We start from the raw sequence: 21,376 nt of genomic DNA, 5'->3' as shown, positions 1-21,376 counted from the left end.
CTTCTTCAACCGGTATTGAAATGTTTTTTTTTTCACACCGCCTTCCACCCGGCTACCGCGTTAAACTGGCTCCACACAGTACTGTTGACGAATGGCGAGCATCCCTGTCTTAAACTGGAAGCTGGAACCCTAACCTCACCCAGTTTTTGACGCTAGTTTGCACGAATCGACTACAATTTGAGGCATTTCAAATATAGGTGGCGTGTAAAGAGTACATCTCTTGATGTGTACATTCTCTCCCGATTGACCCCTGGAATTCTAGGAGCACATCTTTCCCAACGAAAGTGACAAAAACCCCTTGGGATCCCGGCAGAATTGATATTAGACATCAGCTTGGGGGCAAGCCGATTCTTAAGAAGGGGGGAATGTCAGGACTCCACTATCATATGCAACATATAGGGGCAGCAGGAGGCAGCCCAAGCTGCATATGGACCGCTAGTCGGCAGAAGGCCCAGGGAACCCAACACAAGACCTGGTGGCCGAGAAATGGATCCGCTATGTGCGTGCACGAAAATCGGGCTGAGCCCATGTACTACTATATGGTCTTCTTCCTGAGCGAGAGAGAGAGGGAGGATCCATGTTTGAACAAATCAACTTTACTTGCAAGTAAAGCACTCCTCTGCTCACCATTGCTCTGCTCTTCCTTGATCTTACTCTGTTCTTCTTTTAATTCCCAGATTCTCTTCTCTGATTCATTCCCCAGCTACCCTCCTATTAACATAAAGTTGTTGAAGAAGCACTAAATATATAAAAAAATATAAATTTTTGCGTATCTGTGTAGTGCAAGTTTTATCTTTCAAGCTAGTACTTGAAAAGATAAAAAGATAAACTTGTACTTCAAGCGTCTTGACGCAAATAGGGGGGCCATGGCCCCTAACGGCCCCTGGCTCCATCCCTACGCCAAAAGCCCACAGCGTGGCGGTGTGCCTAAATATTTTCATTAGATCAATTTTACAGTCAAATCTAGATTAAATTCTTGCAGACTTTTAACCGCTAGTGAAATATTTTTGTTCACACTGCCTTCCACCCGTCTATGCTGCTCCCACCTCTGCCGGCTGTCGCGTTAAACTGGCTCCGCCGGTGCTGTTGACGAATGGCAAGCATCCCTGTCTTAAACTGGAAGCTGGAACCCTAACCTTATCCAGTTTGACACTAGTTTGCACAAATCGACTACAATTTCATGTATTTCAAGTATAGGTGGCGTGTAAAGAGTACATCTCTTGATATGTACGGAGTCTGTCCCGATTGATCCCTAAAATTCTAGGAGTAAACATAAAATGAAAGTAGCAAAATCCCTCTTGAATTTTGATCTACAAGCAGTCGCCACGTTGGTGGAATGTTTGAATCCACTGTTCGCGATCGAGCGTCTGCCGCTGTTCGCAGCGGCGGAGATGGTTCAGCGTGTGCATACTGCATGGCAAGCAGGAGTGTCTGCAGTGGGCGGCGGCGCCGGCTACGTGCTGCTGTTGAAGCGCCCTGAACTTTGAAAACACGACCATGCAGAGTAAGAACCCCCGCCAAACACGCCCAACCCCCTTCACAACCAGTGGAGGTCTATGCATCCTGTGTTGATGGACGTTGCCAGATTTGACCTTGCTCAGAAGTCAGAACTCAGAAGGCCTCGAGGCCACGTTGAATTCCAAGGGCAGGATCGTCTTTCTACATGCCCAAGCCCAGGCGCTGCATTGCTAGTGGGACCCCTCCTCTCTCTCCATTCCAATTGCTGCAGCAGTAGCATCTCCTCCTGAGTCCTGCCTCCTCCCTCTCGTCGTGCCTCGGGCTCTCTCAGTCCGATCCATGCAAGATGACGGGGGCGGCGGACTTCCATGCCCAGGCCGACGCGCTCTTCAGGAAGAACCTCGCCATCCAGGTCTCACATCCTGCGTGCAGCCTCTCAAGGACCATTCCATTATTCCCGATTGTTTCTTCGCATCGAATTAATAATCCAAATCCAGCAACAATCTTCTGCAGAAGCGCGCGTACAAGACGAACTGCTGCATCGTCCTGTTCCCGCTGCTGGTGTGCGGGCTGCTCGGGGCGGCGCAGAACTTCATCGACAAGTTCTTCAAGGACGACGGCGGGAAGGTCGACTGCGCGGGCTGCGACGGCGGTGTCCGCCCCGCCGGCGTGCGCCTCAGCGAGGCCGCCGTCGGGGGCTTGTCGTGCCCGATGGAGTGCCCGCTGCCGATAACCCCGCGCTGGCCCGTCGCGCTGCTGCTCCCCGGGGAGAAGGCGGAGGACGTCACCAAGGAGGACAGGGAGGCGCCGCCGGCCGACGCGAAAGAAGAAGAAGAGTCGCCCGAGGAGCTCCTCGAGTCCCTGACGAAACCGCCGCCGTGCAGGAGCCCGGAGTCGTGCGCCGCGCCGGCCAGGTTCCTCGTCACCGGCGGCAACAAATCCTTCGCACAAAGTACATGTTCATGCAGCCAGCCAGATCATGATGGATTCCTTTGTTCGTTGCCAAAAAAAATGGCCCCCCTCCCTAAATCAAAACCTGATGCTCTTGCAGGTCTCACGGGCAACATTTTCCCGCCACACGCGTCGCCGAACCTGACGGCTGACATCTCCGGCTTGGCTGATTTTGCTCTGGTTCGTTGCATTGGACGGGCTCCATTTATCTGTAGATGATGAGATCATTGTTTGTGTGGTGGCCGTCAGTCTACTAATTGCTATTGCATGCAGGCAACAGATGCAACGGGTCCTGGCTCTGGTGGCTACGAATCTGCATTTGGCATGGGGGCGCTTTATTTTCTTCAGAGCAAATGCACTCCGAATTCCACACTTTCTTTCCAAGTCCAGTACGGTCCTGAAAGTTCGACCAAATGTGAGATATTTATATAATCTATATATATGTATGTGCAGAGAAAGCTAATAATAACTTAGTGTTTATTATGAAGTGATATATAAATGCTGAAAAAACATATATTGGGTATACTAATGCAAGCTTTTTTCTCAAAAAAGGAAAGGAAAGTGGGAACACAGCTAAAATATACTCCCTTCGTCCCAACTTATAGGTTGTTTTGAGTTTTCTAGATTCATATTTTTTCTATATATTTTTTCTATGTATTTAGACGTATGTATATCTAAGTACATAGCAAAATCTATGAATAAAAAAGAAAGCCAAAACGACCTATAATTTGGGATGAAGGGAGTATTATTGGATTTATCCTAACTGCTATTCCTAACTGAAAAAAGTCTGAACAGATGCAAGATGCACTCAAGGATTGTTTGATTGGCGAGAGAGTTCGGCAGTCATGAACAAAGAATTGTATGGAGGTTACAACGAAGACAAAATCAAAGAAAGGATAGAGAATAATAATGATGTTGTTTCAGGTGTTACCATCCCATTAGTATTTTTCTACCCATAATTTATATCTCTAATTGATTATGTAACTTACATTCTTCTGTTTACAGCATATGACCTCAAAAATTCAGACATCAAGAACTTAAACTTGATTGTCCAATATAATCCTGAAAAATCAAACATGCTTCGGGTTCCACGGTTAATGAATCTGGTAATATTTCTTTCTCAACTTGAAAGAAAATATCAGGTCATATCTTTATAAAATACTACCATTTTTCCAACCCTTTGGTAGACCTTGTGTACATGTAATAAGAAGCTCAGATCTAAAGTCAAAACTTCAGTTTATATTTTGGTTTTATAGAGTTTGTAGATACTTTGCAGGCCTCAAACGCGTACCTTCAATTGAGGGATAATAATAAGAAGATGCAATTTGGGTTTGCCAAAGACATGCCTAGAGATGGTCACCCTATGAAGCCTCCTGATATATCTTTCCTAGTGGGAAAGCTGATTTTTGTATGGATTGTAATGCTTCTTTTTCCGGTATGACCTGTTTTACTCTAGAGTTAGTTACAACTTTATGTTATGAATACCTCTGGCAGTCCCTCCGTTCTAAATTATAGGTCATTTTTTCTAGGTATACAATTTTTATTATGCAGCTAGATATACGCTATGTCTAGATATATAGCAAAAACTATGTAGAAAAGTCAAAATGACTTATAATTTGAAATGGACTGAGTAGTCATCTGAGGACTCTAGGACAAATATATGTATGTGCATGATATATGGAGAATATACAAAATAACCGTCATATAATAAGAAAATACCAAAGATGAAAACAAACAATCTATATACTCTAACCATATTATATTGGTATTGTAGGTCATCCTGAGCAGTTTAGTCTATGAGAAGCAGCAGAAGCTAAGGGCTATGATGAAGATGCATGGCTTAGGGGATATGGCATACTGGATTATATCCTATTGCTATTTTCTTCTTATATCGCTAATTTATATGCTCTTATTGGTTATATTTGGCTCCATTGTTGGTAAGATGATACCTTTAAGAATTGTATGAAAAGTGCTCCATTAAGTTTGTTTTTTTTCTAAGCTAGCGTGATTATGATTGCACAATTAAGCTAGGGTGATTATGATTGCACAATTTCCAAAATAAAACCTACAATAATTTTATGTTTTCTTTTATCTCTTATGTTAGTAATTACTGCTTTGTGATTTTAGAAATGTTACTTGGAATATCTTCCAAAACACACATCACGTCCATCTATATATGCTCTTTTAATCATGGGTTGAACTACTTCACTTCTGAAATTAATTTACTTGTCTTTCTATTTCCAGGTGTAAAGTTATTTGCGTCGAATAGCTACGTGTTACAGTTCATAGTCTATTTCACCTACATGAACTTGCAAATATCATTTGCTTTTCTTATGACATCATTCTTTACTACTGTTAGCACTGCTACTGGTACGCTTCTACTTGAATGCTCATAATTTTCGTTCAGATGGTTGCAACAAAGTATCTAGTCTCATTACATTTGGAACTGCTTGGTGCAGTGTCAGGATATCTCTATGTAATTGGATCTGGCTTTATAGGAGAATATTTGTTCAAGCCTTTTGTTGAAGATACATCCGTCTCAAGTCTGCACCCAACTTTCTTCTTTTATTATGGCTATAAAGTTTCAGAAACTTAATTTCTATTCATTATTTTGTCCTGTGCTTCAGGAAGCTCGATTGTGCTGATGGAGTTCTTCCCACCATTTTCTTTGTACCGCATAATCTATGAACTCTCCCCACCTCCAGCCACGGGATTTTATTCAGACTTTTCTGGTGTACAATTGGGAGACCTGAGTGATCCGGAGAATGGAATTTTAGTCTTGCTAATCATAATGGTACTCGAGTGGGCCACATTCCTTTTCTTCACATTGTATTTGGACGAATTTGGGTTCCTCCAAACTGGAATTAGAAAGTTGGTAACAGCTTCTCGCCCCGATGGGAGCTGTCAGGCTCTTCAGAAGCCGTCCACACAGCCTCAAGAATTTGAAGCTTCAATTGAAATAGACAGGACTGATATTATGAGCGAGGTGCACCCGAAATCTTTATATCTGCATATCTGCATGTTATGTCATGTGGGCCATAGGGCTTAGAAGAGGGGTTGCATACCTGGCCTGTTCACCCACATCCATTAGATGCATGCAGTTGTGCCCCTAAGTCAGTTAGGTACTATATTAGGAAGTTGCCTCTCTCTAAACTTCTAGATATGGATTGTTAAAGAGTAGATTAATCTCTTTTTACCGTTACTTAGGGGTCAAGCAATACCTTCTATATAAAGAAAGACAATCTTTCAATAAAGGTGCAAGCAAGTGCTAGAAGGGTTAAAATCCCTCTGGTAATCCGACACATAACACTATGTGTTTTTATGTTATACTTATCATGATCTTTTTAATACTGTAGTCCCCCCTCCCATGCAGATACACACAACCAAACTTGGATACTGTACATTTTGTGATATTATTTAAGTTAAATTTAGGTACTGGTATTTTGTTTTGATTTTACTCCTGCGTGGATGTATTTTTCACTAAATACGTTGATAATGGTGTAGTTTCGCCTCTTCTTTTCAGAGAGAGATAGTTGATAGATTCTTGCAACAACCAGATAGTAGTTGTTCGGTCATAATTGACAACATTAGGAAAGTGTACCCTCCAAAAGATGGAAATGCAGAGAAAGTTGCTGTCAAAGGTTTCTCACTTTCTATCCAAAGAGGACAATGCTTTGGACTTCTTGGTTCTAATGGTGCTGGAAAAACCTCTGTCATTAGCATGGTATGTAAATCATATTATTTAATTGTAAATTTATTGAACCTTTTTATAAATTCTTGAGATGTAGCATGTTATTGTTTGGTCTGTACAGTAGTATTTTTGGCCTCTTGGTGATCGGAAAAAAAACTATCAAACATCTCTTTTAAGAAATGTGACCGATTTTAAGAGTGGAGGCATACATTTGTCTAAATAAAGGGTGATCAATTTAAGAGGTTCATGTTGAAATAGAACTAAAACCCATGATTTGGAAAGGTTTCTAGCTTTCGTTCATGTGCAAATAGTTTTGATTTTCGGTTGCTACTTCACATGACAAAATTCTCCTAATCTCAGCTGACTGGATTTACTAAACCGACATCTGGCACGGCTTATATTGATGGACTGAACATACGAACGGACATGAATGAGATATATACAAGAATAGGTGTTTGTCCACAATTTGAGTAATTGCAGCTTTTCACCCATACTATTGTGTCCTTTCTTTATTTCAATATGAGAGAAACCCCAGATTAATGTGTAATATTTGTTAATTTGTGATCGCTACTTTTATATTTCCATGCAGCTTGCTATGGGAAACACTGACTGCCCGAGAGCATTTGATGTTCTATGGCAGGCTTAAGAGATTGAATAGTGCCGCATTAGTTGAGGTAATGTCTAGCAGCAGTTTACTCTACTATTGTGTTTTGGCATTGTTTACGAGTCCAATATATTCCATTTCCAATATCATTATTGGATCGATCGATTTACCTTATATATCATTGATAGTTTACAAACCATCTGTGGTACCTCTATGATAGATGTTTCTAGAAACGTCTGTGATAAATCTGGGTTATCATAGACACTAAATTACAGTTAGTACTATAGCCATCTCTTGTTTACAAATTTTTGAAAACAATCTCTTTTTTACAAATATAAGTTCGAATTTCTCTCTTTTTTTTTCTAAAATGAAGTTCTCATATATTGTGGTGTTACTGATAACTGTTCATCCATATTTTTGGATGCATACCAAAATAATTTGTCCTGGTGTAGCAACTAGCAATAGTCAAATGCTCAGCTTTCTCTTTCCTTTTGCCAGGCTGCAGAACAATCTCTAAAAGTATTAAGGATATTTGAGGGTGGTGTTGCTGATACTCGTGTGTCACAATACAGTGGTGGCATGAAACGTCGTCTTAGCGTTGCTATCTCTCTAATCGGTGACCCTAAGGTACTTTGTTCTATAAAGTTGTCCATGATCCATGAAACAGACTGTATTTCTTTTAGATAGAAAAAAGTAGGTATTTGATCAAATAATGAAAGATTATGTATTTGGAGCGTGTTTGTAGGTGGTTTACCTGGACGAACCAAGTTCAGGATTGGATCCAGCATCAAGGAAAGCCTTGTGGAATGCTGTGAAGTTTGCCAAAAAGGACAGAGCCATAATTCTCACAGGTAAGATTTTCACGCCAACATTTTCAGACACTGATCAGCCACTTTTATCACTGCTAATCACAACATTTTTCATCTGCTACCATAACCGGACTTGAATTAATAGTGAAACTTTTTCCTTCAACTTTCAGCACATTCGATGGAAGAGGCTGAAGCTCTATGCGACCGGATAGGAATATCCGCATATGGGCGCCTCCGGTGCACCGGAACATCCAAAGAGGTAAACTTGTACCTATCAGAAGTTGACTCTGTTTTCAGAAAGGACCACTGACCTACGGTGCTAAATATCCCCTCAACATGTGTTCTCCCAGCTGAAAGCCAAGTATGGAGGTACATTTGTGTTCACGGTAACGGCTGCGGCCAGCGAGGATGAGGCAGTGGAGCAGCTAATCCGGTCCATCTGCCCTACCGCGAAGAGGACGTACCACATCGCGGGGACGCAGAAGTTTGAGATGCCGAAGCAGGGGGTGAAGATCTCTCAAGTCTTCCAGGCCATGGAGCAGGCAAAGCGCTCGCTGAACATCGTTGCCTGGGGCCTGGTTGATACAACGCTGGAAGACGTCTTTATCAAAGTTGCCAAGGAGAGTGAGAAATGCCCTGATTAGAACTAGCACTTGGACTTTGATCGCACATGGACTCTTGGACATTACTTGGGGGTGTGTTTTTGGTACTTTGGATTGGGGGAAGGGCCTGGATCGGCAAGGTTATGCATTTGGTAGCTGCTCAAAAGCTTGGTTTTCTCAGACATTTGAAAGAATCTTGCTTTGCTTTGATGACCGAGATCTATGAGCTAGTCGAGAGTATTCCAAATAAGACCTTACATTTGGATTTAATTTTTGAACAATTAGTTTGGATTTAGTAATTGTTCATATATTAAAGTTTTTATTTGTTAGACAATCTTTTTTTTCAAATGATCTACGGGGCTATTTAACTAGTTATGTACAATAGCCATTATTGGTATGTATAGTATCCATAATAACCCATAGTCCTACACCGTCCTGTCGTAAATATATAAACAGTATTTTAGACATTCATATGGTATATAAAACACAACTTTTATTACTGCCTTTTAATTATAATATATCAATAAGATATAGCAAATTAAAGTATACTTTTATGAAGTTGTTTTCAAGGCAAATTCACTCAAATAATTTATAGTCAAGGTTTAGAATGATTGATTTTAGACAAAAGCACAAAGTATTACTAGCTTATTTGTGGCTTTGCACCGTTGAGCCCGTGATGGCCTGATGCTTGGGCCAGTCAACGCGTGCAGTCCGACACTAGGACACACACTGTGGAGCATCCGACAACGACGCAAGCGGCATAGAGCAACGGCATGCTGTCTCAGGATCAGCAAGCGTGCAGCGCTGACGGATACGCTTGGACAACCCAACCGAAGGTTGTTTCTCTCCTTCCATCAATAGCTAAACAGCTTTGGAACAAGATATCCCTGATTTCTTGGTTTGTTTTGATCTCGTGACAACAGGCACGATGCGACTTTTGCTTTCTAGCTAGGTCACTAGGTAAACAAAGTGTTTGTGACCGTGAAACTTCTACGTACGTTGCACAACTATTTACATATATGTATACATTTTCATGGAAGCTTCGATCAAACCAGGATCATTTCGTGTGAGTTAAACCTTTGCCCAATTTCAATCATTCATGTATACCTGTTTCGATCAATAGGCCACCAAACACATTGCAAAAATCGGAGCAAAGAAGTTCCACACGAATTCCCACGAACGGAAAACACCAACCTAAAAGTTGCACTTCATTTAAAAACGGCGGGCCCCACACCCATCCCAAACCCAGTCTTTCAATGCCCATTTGAATAAATGCCAAATCTTTTTCCGGAACTGGATTCCAGAAATTGGTGTTTTGCTGCCGTGGATGAAATCAAATGCCATCGAAATTTGATCTGATCAGATCAGGGCCAGGGGGCACACTGCTAAATCTGGCCATGCACAAAAGCCAAACCCACCCACCCCGTGGAATCAATGCCACGGCAAGCCTCAGCGACGTCCTGCTGCGAGTTGCCGAAACTGACCTTGCTTCGGGGCAAAGGAAGGGCGCTCTCCTGCCGTGTGCAGGGTGGAGGAGTCCAGGGGTAGAACCGTCTTTTGCACGTGGCCTGCTGCTGCTTATGTAGCGCTAGTACACTACGCCGGGCCAGTTCACACTTCACACGCCTCTGCTCCCATTCCAAGTGTAGCAGGCAGCAACGTCTCTTCTCTTCTCCTCTGCAAGCAAGGTGAGGAGGAGGAGGAGGAGGAGCGGCGATGGGCTCGGCGAACTGCCTCGCGCAGACCAATGCGCTCTTCAGGAAGAACCTCGTGATCCAGGTGATGCGTCGTCCTCGATCTGACTCCTGATGATCAGTCGAATCTCTCTTCGTGCTTCTTGAATCTTGGACTCCTTTTTTTGTTGGAAGATTTTTTTCGTTGTGTTTTTTTTTTTGCTTCTGAAAGATTCAGTACTTCGTGCTCGAGTTCTGTGAATTTCGAGGAATTCAGGAATGCAGGTCATGTGTTTTGGTTTAGCCCCACGATTGCATCTTTTGACCTCAGCGCATATGAAAACCCCCCAAATTCTCATTTCACCGCGCTGCAAAACTATTATTTTTCACTGATATCACGCTTATCTCTGACGTGTTCTACACTGCCAATCTGCAGAGGCGCAACTGCAGGGCCAACTGCTGCCTCGTCTGCTTCCCGTTCCTCATATGCTTGCTGCTAGGAGGGACGCAGCTGATCGTGATACTGGCTTACCGCAGTTCAGGGGCGCACAAGTCCGGGTTCGACTGCGGCTACTGCACTGCCAGCACCAAGAGTTCGATCGAGAACAGGGTTGGAGGGCTCCAATGCCCGATCGAATGCCCCCTGCCGATCGCACCGAAATGGCCCCCAGTGCTGCAACTGCCATTAGATTCAGGCCCTGAGGATGAACTCGGTTCCTTCAACTCTACCAACGTCACGGATACGCCGAAACACTCTCCGGAGAGGTTCCTTGTCACCGGTACCAACCAGCCATTTGCAGAAAGTATGCAGTGCATATTTTTCAGTAAAATTTAGAAGTTTCTTTCTTGCAATATCGTTTTGGTATTCTTGTGGGTTCCGATTTTCAAGGTTTCTGGCCCTTGCTTGCAGGTGTCATGAGTAACATGCTCCCCAAGCATGATGATGGGTTGAAGTTTGTAGCCGACATCTCCACCTTGGCTGATTTCGTGCTGGTTGGTTCCCTAAATTGACCTTAATTTGTGTGATGCTCACTGGTACGGTTCACTCATTGATCTTACTTTTTTGTAAAACTTTTTCAGGGTACAAATGCAGTGCGCGCTCTCTCTAGAGGTGCTGATGAACTTGGTTCTGATTTTGATCAGTACAGCCACCTTTTTTTTCTTCAGAGCAACTGTACCGCGAACTCAAAACTTTCTTTTCCAGTCCAAGAAGGTCGCAGCAATTTCACCAAAGGTGAGATTCTCACAGGCACAGCCACACAGGAGCTATGTAGAGAAATCAAACGATGACTTAATATTTACAGAGTTGTGCTTATCACACGCGAACAATTATGCAATATTTTTCTGATTTTTTTAGAAAAGGGAAACAGGATTACTATTCAGAATTTTACCCAGATATTTTCTCTCCACAAACATTCGATGATTGGTTGAAATATGAGCAGACTGTGTACCGTTTCTGAAATATGACCAGACTAAGACCTGTTTTCTTTACTAAACCGGCCTGAAGCAGATGCAGAATGTATTGAAGGATTATTTCTGTGGCGTCAGAGCTCATCAATCATGAACAGTGAATTATACAGAGGTTATTGCCAAGAGGATAAGGAGACCAATAAAATTGCTTCAGGTTTTACCATTCGTCTCCTTGTTCTTTTCTTCCCCCCCCCCCCCCCCCCCCTAATTGACCACTCTAATTGATTGTGTAACTTACGCTGTTCTGTTTACAGCATATGACCTCACAAGCTCAGACCTCAACAATTTTAACTTGGTTGTCTCATACAACTCAACTTACAAGGGTGTTACTCAATCTTCAGTTTTGCCATTATCTCCACTTTCATTTGCACCAATCATGCTTCGACTTCCGCGGCTACTGAATCTGGTAATTTTCTTCCTTCAATTTGAAAAAAAGTATTTTTCCAGCCTAAATATATTTGCCACAACATATATAAATGCAATAAGGATATAAGGTTTAATCCCCCACCCCACAAAATGAAAGGAAAATAGTTATGATATTGACTGTCCATTAATTTTAAAGTCAAAACCTTCTGTTACTAAATAATTTCATCCTCAAAAAATAATTCAGATTTTTTATATGCATTGTGCTACTCATTTTTATGGAGCCCCTATCTGCTTTTGCAGGTCTCAAATGCATACCTTCAATTGAGGACCGGTGGTCCTAAGATGCAATTTGAGTTTGTTAAAGACATGCCTAGAGCTCAATCTGAAATGACTATTGATATATCTTTCTTAGTGGGGAGGGTGGTTTTTGTATGGATGATAATGCTTCTTTTCCCGGTATGACCTTACCATATATTTAAATGCACCTAGATTGACACTTCTTTTCTTTTTCTTATAGTAGACATTAGCTACTCAGAGAATCTCATATAACATGTTGCTATTGCAGGTCATCCTAAGCAATTTAGTCTACGAGAAGCAACAGAAGCTAAGAACTATAATGAAGATGCATGGTCTAGGAGATGTGGCATACTGGACTATATCCTATTGTTATTTTCTTCTTCTATCGCTACTGTATATGATCATCTTGATTGTTTTTGGCAAAGGGGCTGGTAAGACAATAAATTTCACATTTTGAAGAGATGTGCTTCATTAATATTCCAAATAAAAAGGACATCAATGTTAAAGTTGTCAGGGTTGCACAAGTGGTTGATAATACACATATGTTAGTTTGATTTTGTTTTCTTCTAATAGTAGCTGCTTTAGGCTTGTGCAAAATTTACTTGGAAGATCTTCAAAGTATACATCAGAGACCATTTGTGTATTTTGAATCATGGAACTACGAGTTTGCCACTAATTACTTGTCTTTCTGTTGCAAGGTATAATGTTATTTAAATTGAGTGACTACAAGGCACTATTCGTGGTCTATTTCGCCTATATGAACTTGCAAATTTCGTTTGCTTTCCTTATGGCGACATACTTTTCCAATGTGAGGACTGCTAGTGGTATGATTCTACTCAAGTATTCACATTTCTTTTCCTTCAGATGGTTCCAGCGAGCTATCGACTCATTATATGATACTGTTTCGTGTAGTGACTGCATACCTCTTCACAATTGGATCTGGCTATTTAGGAGAATATTTATTCAGGCCTATTTTTGAAGATATGTCCCTCTCAAGTCCGTGCAAAAACTTCTTGCTATATGGCTCAGTCTATTGTGATATATCTTATATCCCTACTATTATTTTAAGAAAAATATCATTTTTTCATGTGCTTTAGGAAGTTGGACTACACTGATGGAGTTCTTCCCGCCATTTGCTCTGTACCGCATAATCTATGAGTTTTCTCCACCTCCTTCACCTTTCTATCGTACGGACTTTTCTGGAATACACTGGGGAGACTTGAGTGATCGTAAAAATGGAATGAAAGATATTCTCATCATAATGGCACTCGAGTGGGCCACGTTCCTTTTGTTAACATTCTTTTTGGATGAATTCGGTACCCTCGGAAATGGAATTAGAAAAATGGTATCAGTTTGTCCCTCAAACGTCGATGGGAGTTCTCAGGCTTCTCAGAAGCAGACTATTCAACTTCAAGAATTTGAATATTCGGTTGAAATGGACAGGACTGATGTTTTGAGAGAGGTACGTGCACCTCCATGTTATCAATATGCTTGATTTAATCAGAATAATAGATTGAAGTATGCCATGTGTTAACTTGATATTTCAAACATCATATCAACCCTCAATACCTCAAACCCTCCCAGCAAACTTGGACGTTGTTGATAGTGTGATACAACAAACTAAGATAAAAAATATTATGTGGAATTACTCCTGCATGAACGTGCTTCCACCAAATTATTGGCATAATAATCTTGCTTTCCGCTCTTTCCTTTCAGAGGGAGATAGTTGAACAACTCTTACAAGAATCGGATAGTAGTTATTCGATCATATGCGACAATCTTAAGAAAGTGTACCATGGACAAGATGGAAATGCAGAGAAAATTGCTGTCACAGGGTTATCACTTTCTATGCAACATGGGCAATGTTTCGGAATTCTTGGTCCAAATGGTGCTGGGAAAACTTCTCTCATCAGCATGGTAATAAGTATGTATAGTTCTAGATGAATAATCAGTTTTTTATACAGCATGTTGAACACTGCAGTTTCTCTTTTCAAGGAAATATGACCGATTTTAAGACTGTTGTATACACATTTGTTTGAATCAGGAAACATCATGTTTTTCTCTTTATTCCAAAAGGTTCTAGCTATTGTTCATCAGTTCATGTGCATATATAATTGACTTTTCATTGCCACATTACATTATCAAATTTGATTAACTCCTAACCTGACAACAGTTGACTGGATTTACTAAACCTACATCTGGCACGGCTTATATTAATGGAATGGACATACGATCGGACATGGACAGGATTTATACAGGAATTGGTGTTTGTCCACAATTTGAGTAATTTTACACCCCCCACCTCTCAACTTCTGTTTCAAAAGAAAAGGCTTACATGATTCTGACAAATATTCTTGTATAGTTTATGGTGAATTAACTACTCCTTTCCATTGATCATCTCCTTGCAGCTTGCTATGGGAAACACTGACGGGTCGAGAGCATTTGTTGTTCTATGGCAGGCTTAAGAATTTGAGATGTGCAGCATTAGACAGGGTAATGTCTGCCAACATGTTAATTTTGTGCTGTTTATTTTGACATTCTTTCCACGAACCTGATAAATTCCATTGCCACTACAATTCACCCCCTTGAATCTGATGCACCATGCTATCTGGTTTGAAGTCATACCGGATCTGTATATTTTAGGATTGGGTCCGTCCTGAGCTCATCCACACAACTTGGAATATCATAATTCTGAACTTCGAAGACACACACACACACACACACACACAATTCACATTGAAATAAAATCAACTGAGTTTTATAATGATTTCCTGTATAGCAATTAAATCAAAGTTTACTATTCCTTTCCTCCAGGCTGTAGAACAATCTCTGAAAAGTGTACGCTTATTTGATGGTGGTGTTGCTGATAAGCGTGTGGCAGAATACAGCGGAGGCATGAAGCGCCGTCTCAGCGTTGCTATATCCCTAATTGGTGATCCTAAGGTACTTGTATTTCACCATCTGTCCACAATTCAGGAGATAGAGTGCATTTCTTGTACAGTTAGAAACAGTAGTATTTGCCCATGTCAAAGGTTATGTATTGGGAGCATTTTATAGGTTGTTTACATGGACGAACCAAGTTCTGGATTGGATCCAGCATCAAGGAGAGCACTGTGGAATGCTGTCTTGTCTGCCAAACAGAACAGGGCCATCATTCTCACAAGTACCATATTCCACCTATAATTTTTTTCAGACACTACAGTCTATTCTCATCTTAGCTAATCACAGCATTTTTCATCAGCCATCACCATGAACTTCAAAACATAATTACGCCTTCAATTTTCAGCGCATTCCATGGAAGAGGCTGAAGCACTGTGCGACAAGATAGGAATCATGGTAAACGGGCGTCTGCAGTGCATTGGGACATCTACAGAGGTAGACCTTATACATGTCACTTAACTCTGTTTTCAGACATGACCACTGATCTATGGTAGGTGCTAAGATTTGTCCACCGTAACATGACTTCTCCAGCTGAAAGCCAAGTATGGAGGCACATATGTGCTCACCATAACAACTGCGGCGGGCGAGGAGGAGGTGGTGGAGCAGCTGGTCCAGTCCCTCTGCCCTGCGGCGAACAGAATTTACCGCATCGCGGGGACGCAGAAGTTCGAGATGCCGAAGCAGGGGTTGAGGATCAGCCAAGTGTTTCAGGCAATGCAGCATGCGAAGGGCTGGCTGAACATCGCTGCCTGGGGCCTGTCTGATGCAACGCTGGAAGATGCCTTCATCAAAGTTGCCAGCGAGAGTGACATATCCTCTGTGTAGAAGTGTTATCTGGACTTTGATCGTCCATGGACTCTTTGATAGTTTGATATGGATTCAGGACCTATTTATTTACCTCTAGATTATATAAGTTAGATTATGGTTGAAGGGTAGTAGGGTAAAAGATCATCTTAGAATCACAAATAACCTTAGATTATTTGTGATCCCAGTGTGATCCTAAGATAGTTTTTTACCATAATACCTATGATCCATAATCTACCTTATATAATCTAGGTGAATTATAATTCCAAACAAATACTATATTTGGATACTCGATTGGTGTACCCATGGGTACGTAGTAACCCACATGTGAAATTCTACTCAATACTCCATTGGCATGTCCTCACCAATTCGTATAATCTCTTCTTCGAAACCTGAGCCAAGCTCAGGCTATCCATTGGGCCACGTCATCGCGCATTTCTCGGCCGTCGGATCCTATTTCTACGGTGGAACGAGGGCGTAGGTGCGAGCAGCGTCTCGACGCTTCGCCCAGCGTCGTCCCTCTCGTGCGCGTCGCGGGCGTGCTGTTCATCCGCTTACCTTTCAGCTAGCTCCGCGGCCCTCGGCCACCCATGTATGTCGCGCGCCGCCCATCGCCGTTCGCCTCTATTTCCAGCCATCGACCTCGTTTGCCCGGCCCCAACTCCCTTTCCCTTGCCGGCTTGCCGCTGTCGCTGCCTCGTTCCCCACCTCGCAAGGCCATCGCATCGACCGCCACCCTGAGTCGGTCCCGACCGCTTCACCTCCCGCCTCTCCGCTACTCCTGACCTTCTCCACCCGAGCTGGAAGGCGAGGAGGACGATGAGGGCAGTGCCTGTGCAGCGCAGGGGAGGCAGAGCGCGAGCACGGAGCCTGCTAGCGCTCCAAGTCCCATGCGAAGGAAGCAAGGCGGGCTGGTGCCAAATCCCAAGCAAACCAACCCTCCAATGGCCGCGCCCGTGTCGCAGCTCACGCGTGCACTCAAGCCAGCGAGCTCGGAAACGCCTGCGAGCGGCCGCACATGTTGAGTCGATGTTAACACAGGAGATGCACAACATGTGCTCGATGATTTGCTTATGAGAGCTGATGTTAAATCCCTTGCAGTGTGCAGTGTATTTATCATATTGTACTACAGGTTGCCGCAGATGACAGATATAGCAACAAGTGCAAAGGAAGCTTGATTAGGTGCTACTAGAAAATCCAGCTCGAGTGCCACCAGGTTCAAGCAACTAAAGCTGCAAGGCGTTCTGCTGCCTTCCTCAAGATCATGGTCAAGAAGGTGGCTCATAATTCCCTGCTAATTCGTTTGTTCAAGGTAGATTTCTGCTTCTGCATCTCGTCCTTTTTGCTTGTCATAGAGGAATAATTGAAAGAAAACAGAGAAAGAAAAACATGAATTGTCTCTGCTAACAAGTTCCCTTCTTATGGTCAAGGGAGAGAGACTCGAAAGGAGAAGCAATCGGTGTGGCTCTCACCTCCCTTGCTTAATAGGTCCACTTTCCTTGAAATGTGTTTACTTTAAGCCAGTGAAAACAAAATAAAAATAGGTAGCAAAGAAAAACTCTGTATGGCACATGAAACATATTTGAGTGATTATTTCTTCCTGCTTAGTGCTAATAACAAATACATTGATTACAGTGAAATTTAGATGAATCAGAGGGTAGCTATAAAACATACTGAAGTTGGTCAAGAACTTCAATAGCACATTATCATTAGAGCTCCAACACAATGTATCAGGCGCCTGTGTTCGCTTCTGCTATTGTTGCGGCTGCCGGTGCACAGCCAAGCAGCACAGCTGATCGGCTGCACAACTTGAGCACGCTTTTGTCAAAAAATTGGCTGCCGGCTGGCTTCACTTGAGCTGCTGCTGGCCTGCTAATGCAGCTGCAGCCGTAGCTGCAGCCAGCTCAACTGATCAGGCCAGGATTTTAGTGTGCTTACAAAAACTCATCGGTTAGTTTGCTTAAAAAAACTCATCGGTTTTTTCTAGAATTAGAACTTTTCTGAGCTGTATTTATTCATTTCATTCAAAATCCGTCGCTCACTTTTGTCCAAAATTAGAATCTAAACCCATTACCCCACAGTTGGAATCGAAATTGCTTCATCTCAATTCATGAGAATGAACGATACCGATCCAACCAAACCTCTCCTTCAAGTATATTTTCAATCTGTACAACAAAATCATAGTTTTATATATATTTTTATATATAGGTCCTCGCCAGCTAATATAACTTTGTTATGAAAAAGTAGAAAACTTACATGCAATTTAAACCATCGGGCAAATTCTTTCGGAATTCTACGATCAATAATGTGGTCTGACACACCTTCCGCTTCTAACTGTTCCCTGTATATCCTGTAAAAACACATCCATCTGAAAATTCGACCGAAATAATTGCAGTACAATCATTGCATGACGGATTAAGTACCCAATATATGGCTCAACTTCTTCGCAATTGTTTAGCGCATACCAAACTAGCTTGTCATAATCCGAATCAAGGAACGAAGTCTTCGCTGCTCCAATTACATCAACATTTTGCTGGAAACAAGAGAAATCACCTTCTCGTAACAAATCTACATTCTCTCTGTTCTTACCCTTCTGATTGAATTGTGTGCCAACATCATCATCCACAAAGTACCTTGAGCAAAATGTCAAGGCCTCATTAGCAACATATGCTTCTGCAATGGATCCTCCAGGCCTAGCCATATTTCTCACGGAACGCTTCAATGTGCATAGCCTTCTTTCGACGGGATACATGCATCCATATTGTACTGGGCGTCTTAGGATTGCTTCCTCAAACAAATGGACAGCCAAGTGCACCATAACATCAAAGAGGCCAAGTGCACCATAACATCAAAGAAGGCGGTAGGGAAAATTTCCTCAAGCTTGCACAAAATTATTGGGATACCTATTTTTAATTTATTCAAAACATCCAACTTCAGAGTTTTGCAACATAGTTGTCGAAAGAAGTTTCCTAATTTCGAAATAGCTGCGTATGTCTCTTTATCCATTAAACCTCGAAGGGAAGCAGACAAAATCCTTTGAAGTAGGATATGACAATCATGAGTTTTCAATATTTGGAGTTTGCATCCATCAGCGATAATACATCTTGATAAGTTAGAAGTATATCCATCTGGGAACTTCACCTGACTTATAAAATCATAAAATAGCTTCTGTTTCTTTTTACCCATTGTATATGGAGCTTTTGGCATTTTGCATGACTCCCCTTCCGTAGTATTCAGCATGTGTTGATGTGGTTTAATGCCCATCTCTTCCAAATCAACCCTAGCATTGATTGTGTCCTTTATCTTCCTAGCAATTTTAAGCAATGTTCTAATAAGGTTTTCGCATATGTTTTTCTCAATGTGCATGACATCAAGATTATGTGGCAGCTTCAGAGTTATCCAATACGACAAGTCAAACAAACAAACCCTTCGGCTCTAACACTTACCGAGTTCCCGCTTCCTTTTCTGACCTTGAGGAGACTTTCCTGGTTTAACATCTTTAACATTCTCCAGTTGCTGCTGAAGCTCCTCAGTAGTAAATTGCTCTGACCTCTCTCGGTTTTTGGTATTACCATCAAACTCTGCTTTCTTTCTTCTCCATGGATGGTCAGTTGGAAGGAAATGACGATGGCCAATATAACATATCTTGTTCTTCAATCTCCTTGAGCAAGGATCCTTGTCACAACGCACACAGGTATAGTAACCTTTCATGACTGGCCCCGCCAATGTGCTTAGTGCTGGATAATCATGTATGCACCAAATAACTGCAGCATGCAGTTTAAAGGATTGCTGACTACAAGTATTGTATGCATCGACACCCTTCCAAAGGTCCAACAGCTCATCTACGAGAGGTTGCAAGAAGGCATCAAAATCCTTTGACGGAGAACTCGGCCCAGGGATCAATAATGCCATCATGAAGTTTGATTCTTCCATGCATACCCATGGTGGCATGCTATACGACACAACAAATACTGGCCACATACTATATGAGTTGGTCATGTTGCCAAATGGATTGAAACCATTGGTTGCAAGGCAAGTCTAATGTTCCTAGGATCTTTTGAAAATTCCGACCAATTTTTATCGAAGTCTTTTCATGCCTCACCATCAGCTGGATGGCTAAGCTCATTCTCCACCGGTTGTTGCTTCAACTCGTTCCATTGTGCATCCTTTGCGTTTTAATGAAAAAAACATCCTCTTCAGCCTTGAAACCAGCGGAAAATGCCTCAATACCTTCTGAGGAATGCACTTCTTGTTGTCTGCATCTTTCCATCTTGAATCCGCTTCACAACACATTGGGCACACATCATGTTCGTCTAGCGCCTTGTGAAACAATACACAATTATTCTTGCAAACACGGATAGATTCATAGCCGAGTCCCATAGCACTTATGTACTTCATTGCATCATCGTAAGATGTCGGAACACATGCTCCTAGGAAAGCAAGGGATACCACCTGCAAAATCGCATTGAATGCGACATTGCTGATCCGATAGAAAGACTTAATATGAAGTAACTTCACAACAAATGTAAATTGTGCATATTTAGATCACGGTGACACCTTACGGTTTATATGTTCCTTTAGAAATTCTACCATTTTTCCTCAAGCTCTTTAGCATGGCACATGTCGGCTATCATTTTAGGAAGTCCATCTTCAGTGCCTTCATCCTCCTCCATACACGATATGTGTTCGTTTTCCTGAACTATTTCCTGATCACCATCATCTTGCAGAACCGCATTATCCACAACCCCCTCATCCTGCAGAATTGCATTTTCCTGAATCCCATCATCTTGCAGATTTGCATTTTTCTGAACCCTATCCTCGAATGTTTCTCCATGATGGATCCACCTAGTGTAGGTGCTTTCCATCCCATTCAAAAGTAAGTGTAGGTTCATCTCATCTACAGTACATCTAGACTTATTCAGGCATCCACTACACTGGCATAGTATTTGTTCATCATCAGAGTATCTACTCTTAACAAATTCCGTGAAATCATTGACTTCTTTCTCATGCTTGGGGTAAATAGTCGACAACCGTGTATCCAACATCTATCCATTTGGGTAATTTTAGCGAATTCAACTCAAAATTACTGACCAGATTGACGCACCATAGTAGGAAGCACCAGATTTGTGCTGTTGTAGGACTGAGCCACCACAGGTAGGCGTAGATCTCCGACGGAGTGCTCCGTCCTGGCCGCCTTCTCTCTATTCTTATTTTTCCCGTGTGGAAGCGTGGCAGCGGGTAAACTATTTTTTGGCTACAGCCTGGGCTTTTCTACCACCAAATACCATACTCACATGAAACTTACCTTACATGTGGGATCCAATCACGGTAAAGACTTCCCATTTGATCAGTAACAGGTTCAACCCACAGGAGGAGCACATTTTTCATTTTATTTTACCACCCTATTTATCAGCTTAAACTTACATGTGGGACCCTCATTGGTTTATGATGTTTTCATGGAGTATCATCACAAAACCACCATGTAACAGCGAGTGACGATTTCTTTTTGGCTACAGTGGCAACTTTTATGCGTTCCATAACTTTATCACTAAATTTACTCGGATATCAAACTTTATGACGTTTTTAGCTAGAAACGTCATAGATCTATGATGAGAACAAATGTGTCATAAAATTTTGATCATAGATCAACACATTTCTTGTAGTGTAAGCATGTGGTTGTTTAAGTTATGTAATGAAGAAGGTTTATGGCA

The 21,376-nt window shown here is 42.0% G+C and overlaps 2 protein-coding genes across 2 annotated transcripts; both read left to right on the top strand.

The window, feature by feature from the left end:
- Positions 1-1,804: 1,804 nt before the first annotated feature.
- On the top strand, positions 1,805-8,470 carry LOC117847767 (ABC transporter A family member 7). Its single transcript, XM_072290744.1, has 17 exons — positions 1,805-1,870; positions 1,972-2,410; positions 2,510-2,589; positions 2,683-2,824; positions 3,415-3,515; positions 3,686-3,844; positions 4,184-4,346; positions 4,654-4,779; positions 4,869-4,952; positions 5,037-5,395; positions 5,933-6,133; positions 6,461-6,570; positions 6,690-6,774; positions 7,203-7,331; positions 7,450-7,555; positions 7,684-7,772; positions 7,864-8,470. The coding sequence occupies exons 1-17, from the start codon at positions 1,805-1,807 to the stop codon at positions 8,155-8,157; spliced, it is 2,733 nt and encodes a 910-aa protein (XP_072146845.1). The 3' UTR covers positions 8,158-8,470.
- A 1,070-nt stretch (positions 8,471-9,540) lies between these two features.
- Positions 9,541-15,954, top strand: LOC117844918 (ABC transporter A family member 8). Its single transcript, XM_034725769.2, has 18 exons — positions 9,541-9,894; positions 10,225-10,591; positions 10,699-10,781; positions 10,869-11,022; positions 11,299-11,412; positions 11,513-11,664; positions 11,925-12,080; positions 12,190-12,352; positions 12,620-12,745; positions 12,834-12,917; positions 13,019-13,383; positions 13,638-13,838; positions 14,095-14,204; positions 14,330-14,414; positions 14,736-14,864; positions 14,979-15,084; positions 15,208-15,296; positions 15,393-15,954. Exons 1-18 carry the CDS (start codon positions 9,832-9,834, stop codon positions 15,684-15,686), a joined length of 2,841 nt encoding a protein of 946 aa, XP_034581660.1. The 5' UTR covers positions 9,541-9,831; the 3' UTR covers positions 15,687-15,954.
- The last annotated feature ends 5,422 nt before the right edge of the window (positions 15,955-21,376 follow it).

Source organism: Setaria viridis, chromosome 1 (genome assembly GCF_005286985.2).
Source record: "Setaria viridis chromosome 1, Setaria_viridis_v4.0, whole genome shotgun sequence".
Classification (NCBI taxonomy): domain Eukaryota; kingdom Viridiplantae; phylum Streptophyta; class Magnoliopsida; order Poales; family Poaceae; genus Setaria; species Setaria viridis.
Note: the sequence above shows the minus strand (reverse complement) of the source record. Positions and strands in the feature narration are given on the sequence as shown.

Coding starts and splice junctions, on each gene's coding strand:
- LOC117847767 (XM_072290744.1), top strand. CDS start 1,805: ATGACGGGGGCGGCGGACTTCCATGCCCAGGCCGACGCGCTCTTCAGG. Junction 2,411..2,509: donor CAACAAATCCTTCGCACAAA/GTACATGTTCAT, acceptor ATGCTCTTGCAG/GTCTCACGGGCAACATTTTC. Junction 6,134..6,460: donor AAACCTCTGTCATTAGCATG/GTATGTAAATCA, acceptor TCCTAATCTCAG/CTGACTGGATTTACTAAACC.
- LOC117844918 (XM_034725769.2), top strand. CDS start 9,832: ATGGGCTCGGCGAACTGCCTCGCGCAGACCAATGCGCTCTTCAGGAAG. Junction 11,665..11,924: donor TTCCGCGGCTACTGAATCTG/GTAATTTTCTTC, acceptor CTGCTTTTGCAG/GTCTCAAATGCATACCTTCA. Junction 12,081..12,189: donor TGATAATGCTTCTTTTCCCG/GTATGACCTTAC, acceptor TTGCTATTGCAG/GTCATCCTAAGCAATTTAGT.